This window comes from Psittacula echo, assembly GCF_963264785.1.
Source record: "Psittacula echo genome assembly, chromosome: 1".
In the NCBI taxonomy this organism is placed as follows: Eukaryota; Metazoa; Chordata; class Aves; order Psittaciformes; family Psittacidae; genus Psittacula; species Psittacula echo.
The window spans coordinates 6,263,990-6,269,989 of NC_137735.1; the positions used below are offsets into that span (position 1 = coordinate 6,263,990).

Here is a 6,000-nt window from a genome sequence, read left to right on the forward strand (position 1 = left end):
TTCCCTTCAGAGCGGCACACACAGCTCCGACTCCACCGAGGTGACATCCCCATAGCACAGAGACCTTCCCCGCTCCCCATAACCGGGGCAGGAACCCCCAGAAGCAGGAGAGCGCTGTTCAGCCCCAAGGCTGAAGGAAATGGGGGGGAGGGGGGTCCCAGCCCACACAGGCCCCAAGCTTTGGGCCTCTGAGCCCCGCAGGAAGGTAAGGGGCAGTGGGGGACGGGATGGGGACAGGACTGGGGGTGTCTCCACGTACTCTCCGTCTGGAGGATCTCCCGCCGCAGCCCTCCCGCGTACTGGATGAGCTCCTCCAGGCTGCGCTCGCAGAGCTGTCCGTAACCAGAGAACTTCTGCAGCACCTTCTCCAGCTCCCGCTCCACCGTCACGCACTGGTCCATAGCGGCCGGCACCGGGCCGCGCTGCTCCTCCAGTTCCTCCTCCTCTTCCTCCTCCGTCGCCACCGGGCCCCCCTCGCCGCCTTCCGCCAGCACCGTCCCGGCGGCGCGGCCCAGCTCGGCCCGGCCCCGCTCCCAACTTCCCCGTCTACCTCAGGCGGCGGCAGCTGTGCGCAGGCGGCGGCAGTTGTGTGCAGGCAGCCCCGAGGACAGCCGGGGACCTCAGCGCCGCTTCACTCAGGCAGCACCCCGGGCACCTTCACCGAGGTTCTCGTCACAGCCGCGGTGGGCGGTGTGGAAGGTAAGCCCCGCCTGCCGCGGAACCGGGGCCGGGCTACGGGTACCGGTGCACCGCGGGGAGGAGTCGGGTGGGGCTGGGCTGGGCTTTGTTTCGGTTAGGTGGCCCATGGAGCAGGCGGTGGGGAGAGGGGATTATCGAGGGGCAGCGGCGCAGGCAGGAAGGCAGGCAGCTAAGAGCGGGGTCCTGAGGGAGGGCGCTGTTGCCATGGCGACCGGAGGGTGTAGGGCCAGCGCTGAGGAAAACGGCGCGTCCATGGGGGACCAGGGGTAGAAGGGGGGGAGGGGGGTGTCACTGCGAGGGCCGCGTTTCACAGGTACATAGCGAAGAATAGGTATGTCTGCAGGAGCATGAAAGTGATCATCCCTTGTACTGGGCACTGGGGAGGTCGCACCTCGAAGCCTGTGCTCATCTCTGGGCCCCTCACTACAAGAGAGACATTGAGGTGCTGGAGCGGGGCCAGAGAAGGGCAGCGGAGCTGGTGCAGGGCCTGGAGCACAGTGTGATGGGGAACGGCTGAGGGACCTGGGGGGTTCAGTCTGGAGAAGAGAAGGCTCAGGGGGGACCTGATCGCTCCCTACAAGTGCCTGACAGGAGGATGGAGCCAGGAGGGGCTGGGCTGTGCTCCCAAGGAACAAGGGATGGGACAAGAGGAACCGGCCTCAAGCTGCACCAAGGGAGGTTTAGATGGAGCTGAGCAACAATTCCTTCCCCAAAGGGTGCTCAGGCATCGGCACAGGCTGCCCAGGGCAGGGCTGGAGTCACCGTCCCTGCAAGTGTGCGCACACGGTGGAGACGAGGCCTCAGTGCCATGGGTTAGTGGTGGCCTTGGCAGTGCTGGAAGAGAATCATAGAATAGTTAGGGTTGGAAAGGACCTTAAGATCATCCAGTTCCAAACCCCCTGCCATGGGCAGGGACACCTCACACTAAACCATGTCACCCAAGGCTCTGTCCACGCTGGCCTTGAACAACACCAGGGCTTGAGCATTCACAACCTCCATGGGCAACCCATTCCAGTGCTTCACTACCCTAACAGTAAAGAATTTCTTCCTTATCTCCAATCTAAGCTTCCCCTGTTTAAATTTTAACCCGTTACCCCTTGCCATATCACTACAGTCCCTAATGAAGAGTCCCTCACCAGCATCCTTATAGCCCCCCTTCAGATACTGGAAGGCTGCTCTGAGGTCTCCATGCAGCCTTCTCTTCTCCAGACTGAACAGCCCCAACTTTCTCAGCCTGTCTTCATACGGGAGGTGCTCCAGTCCCCTGATCATCCTCGTGGCCTCCTCTGGACTTGTTCCAACAGTTCCATGTCCTTTTTATGTTGAGGACACCAGAACTGCACACAATGCTCCAAGTGAGGTCTCACGAGAGCATGAAGTTGGACTTGATGATCTTAAAGGTCTTTTCCAACCTAGCTGATTCTGTGAAGAGTCAGGGCTGCACTGAGAAGCCTGGCATGCCGGAAACAACATTCACCCTGTCATTAAGTTGTTAATTTGGTCATTAAACTTCCTCCTGTGTTTTCTGTTGACTTGTAGAGTGGAGTCATGCATCTGAAATGCGCCTGGTAAAACTGCTCAAAAGAAGTGTCTCAGCTCGAGCACCACTTGTTTAACACACTCCAGTGTCAGCATCTGGAAACAGCAGCACAAGCCACATACAACTCTTATGTTTTCTGTAGCATGGTACAACTGAAGCTTCTAATAAACCTGGACAAAGCTGACTGGAAAAGTAGTATTTGGTCTGAGGCTGGGACAATGTTGCTTCCTCTATGCCCGTAGAGGACAAGAAAATCCAGACATCTGTATTGTAAAAACACAGGAGATGGTTACAAGTCACGTTTCTTCTATCTGATTTAGACCCAAACTGCTGCTTTTGTTTGTGTTCTTGCTCTTTATGTTAACATAGATGATGTTTAAAGATGGGCACAACCTTCTCATTTCTTAGGTCATTAGTACAGTGGTTTAACTTCTTACATTCTTTACCACTATTGGGCTTTTTGGTCATCTCAGCATATTCGAGGAAGGTATCACCTGTCTTTATTTGGAGGGGGCATTATACAGAGCCTCACTTCTCCAGGGGATAACAAATAGTTTGTCACTCTTAAAAGAAAATACCAACTGCCTAGGGGTTATAGTGCAAGCTTTAATTGATGTATTCTGCTCCTGTAGGTTGGCTTGGCCTCAACTGATGCACATTTCTGTGCTGTTTGACTACTGAATGCTTGCAGGCAAGGAAAATGGACACCAGAGAAGAGGGGGTGACTGTCAGGCAACACTGCAGACTGCATAAAGCCATGAGTAACCTGCTCTAGTGTAACAGCTGAGCCTGTGTCGAGCAGGAGGTTGGAATTTATAGCCTCCTGAGATCCTGTCCAACCTGAACTACCAAGTGAGTCACTATTGGATCATCCAAACAGCTGAGCTTCAGCTGAGGTGTCAAATATTGGTCATTTTATTACACAATAACACCTATATATTAAATTGCTTCCATTTGGCCTCTTGTAGATAGTAGGAAACATCTCCTGATTGAAAATTCCTTGACATACAACAAAACAGTATCTGCGCTGCTGTTGTCTTGCTTTGTGACTCTCAGGCAGGCTTGTTGGTTTGTTTAATATCAGATAATGACAAGTTTCTTTAATATCCGATAATGTCACCGTTTCATATCACACAAAAGTGTGTTGAGATGCACCCTTGTTTAAGAAGTACATCAAGAGACTCTATGATATAAACTATCAATTGCATTGGCTGGCTTGTAGGAAAACCAGGTTTCAGGTACTTTAAATATCACTTTGCTGGAGTTGATGTTGATATGTGGTACCATAAACTGTCCCAAAAGAAGGGTCTGATAATATTTTAACATGAGAAGGGATTGAACTGAGATTTTCAGTCCTTAGTTTCACTGTTGAAAGTGACAATACTTTTCGGGATGTTCCCCATAGGAGTCTGGGAAGTGGATTATTGTCCCGATTCAGAACTGCTTCTAGCAGAGAACAGGGGAGGAGGGGGAATCCTTGCCATTTATCAACAGGCAGCAGAACCTTCAGATTTGGCTGCTTGACAGGAGAAGATGATGTTCCAGCCTCAGGATTTGATTTCATTCTCTCATAAATCTGAGTAAAAAATTCTTACTGCCAAAATTGTTTAAAAGGAAATCCCTGATTCAGGTTTTATTTCTTAAAGGTGGAATTTATATTCTTCATTCTCTTCCCATTTGTAATATTTGCTCTATGAGCACAGGACTGATGACTGTTAAATGTTGTTCATTAGGCAGAGTTAACCCTGGGGTCTTTAAAGATGTCAGCGTGTATCATCTCTGTCTTCAGTCCAAATGAATTGTAATTCATTGTTAAGATATCCTCATTTTCCAGAGAATTAAACCCCTCTGAATAATGGTTTGCAGGTGACATGTCAAGGATGTTCTGGGTTGCAGCTGCAAACCAACAAAGAACATACAACATTCTCTGGTAGGATCAGCTCAGTAAAACATGGATGTAAAGGTGGGAGGAAAGAGAGGGCCAAAAAGGAACCAAATCAGTTTGGTTCTCTCTGCCAAGCCTTTGGTGAGCTCCTCACCAGCAGCTCTTGGTCATATCTATCCCCTCTCTTCATCTGCAGCCCTGCCATTGTCCTGCCTTGTTCCCCGGGTGCTTCTGCATTGGCAGCTGTTTTGCTTTGGGTTGTTCTGGCAGGTTTCAAGTCCTGGTTTGAAGCATCATTTTTACTTTCTGGAAACGACTGCAGGGGTTTGAGTTTTGGCAGCTGATTAACTCCATCTCTGCAGGGCACTCATCATCAGTTACCACTGGAGAATGTGAGGAATTGATTTAACTCAGCCCAGGAGCATTAGGAAATGACATATTGGTGACAGCCTCCCCAGCAGCTGGTGTCACAAATAGTTTAGCTCTGAGCGTAGGCTCATGATTGTTGAGGGTGTTTCCTGCCGGAGGGAGTGAGGGCACCCCCAAATTTAGGCCAGACTGCATGGGGCTTGGAGCAGCCTGGTCTAGTGTGAGATGTCCCTGCCCATGGCAGGGTGGTTGGAACTAGATGATGTTAAGGTCCTTTCCAACCCAAACCATTCTGTGATTGTATGAAATGAGCGGCAGGGGAGAACCACAGGGCTTGGGGGCAGAGAGCTCTGCGGTGCTCATGAAAAACAAACCAACCAGCATAAAAACCCCCAACAATACCTTTTCAAACCAAAGTTAAATACACAAAGTTCCTCTTCAAGTGCCCAACTCCCATCTCTTCCACCCACTCATCACTTCACATACACTCGAGCTGCCACTTGAAATGAAAGGTAGGGAAATCTTGTATTTGCGACAAAAGAAATGGGCCTTCAAAAAGCTGCTGAAAAATAACTGTTAACTGTGTTCTTGGTGTGTGCTTTCAGGGCTGGGACAGCCTGCCTCTGCCCTCACAACTGCTGGTGCTAACTGTGTGGTTTGTGGAAGTCCCTTGGCTCTGGCAGCTGCAGTAACAAAACCACCTCTTGTGCTTTTGATGGGGAAACGGATTTCTCTTATCAACACTTCGGGAGATGGGCTCTGGCCCTGCTGAACGGAGTTCACCCAACTGCAGCCGTCTTGAAGGAGGGAGCAGCACTTCAGCTCCATACCAGAGGCCTCTGGTATGTTCTGTTGCAGCTGGACCCCTCACCCAAACCCAGCTGAGCTGCTGAAATCCCTTTGCATTTAAACACAGGCTGGTTTGCATTGGAAGGGACCTCAAAGCTCATCCAGTTCCAACCCCCTGCCACGGGCAGGGACACCTTCCCCTAGCGCAGCTTGCTCCAAGCCCCTGTGGCCAACCTGGCCTTGAACACTGCCAGGGATGGGGCAGCCACAGCTTCTCTGGGCACCCTGGGCCAGCGCCTCAGCACCCTCACAGGGAAGAGCTTCTGCCTAAGAGCTCATCTCAGTCTCCCCTCTGGAAGGTTAAAGCCATTCCCCTGTCCTGTCCCTACAGGCCCTTGTCCGAAGCCCCTCTCCAGATTTCCTGTAGCCTCTTTAGGCACTGGAGCTGCTCTAAGGTCTCCCCTTAAGGAGCCTTCTCTTCTCCAGGCTGACCCAGCCCAGCTCTCTCAGCCTGGCTCCAGAGCAGAGTTGCTCCAGCCTTTGCAGCATCTTCATGGCCTCCTCTGGACTTGCTCTGACAGGTTCATGTCGTTCTTATGCTGCTCCCCAATGAAGCTGCATCAGCAGAGACAGGGTTTGTAGCCCACCTCTCATCCTTTCCATGTAAAATTCTGAAGAACAGTGTTTTAGTTGATTCCCAGTGCGAGACACAACATTT

The 6,000-nt window shown here is 51.5% G+C and overlaps 1 protein-coding gene across 3 annotated transcripts in view; it reads right to left on the reverse strand.

Annotated features, from left to right (window-relative positions):
• RMND5A (required for meiotic nuclear division 5 homolog A) overlaps window positions 1-642 on the reverse strand; it is a 50,772-nt gene extending 50,130 nt beyond the window's left edge. For 2 of the 3 annotated variants that reach the window (XM_080633841.1, XM_080633840.1), the window contains exon 1: window positions 260-642. In XM_080633841.1, coding sequence (XP_080489967.1) covers window positions 260-401 — 142 coding nt within the window. In that variant the 5' untranslated portion in view covers window positions 402-642. The remainder of the gene's footprint in view (window positions 1-259) is intronic. The other variant, XM_080633839.1, reaches the window with a different exon arrangement.
• Between the last annotated feature and the right edge of the window lie 5,358 nt (window positions 643-6,000).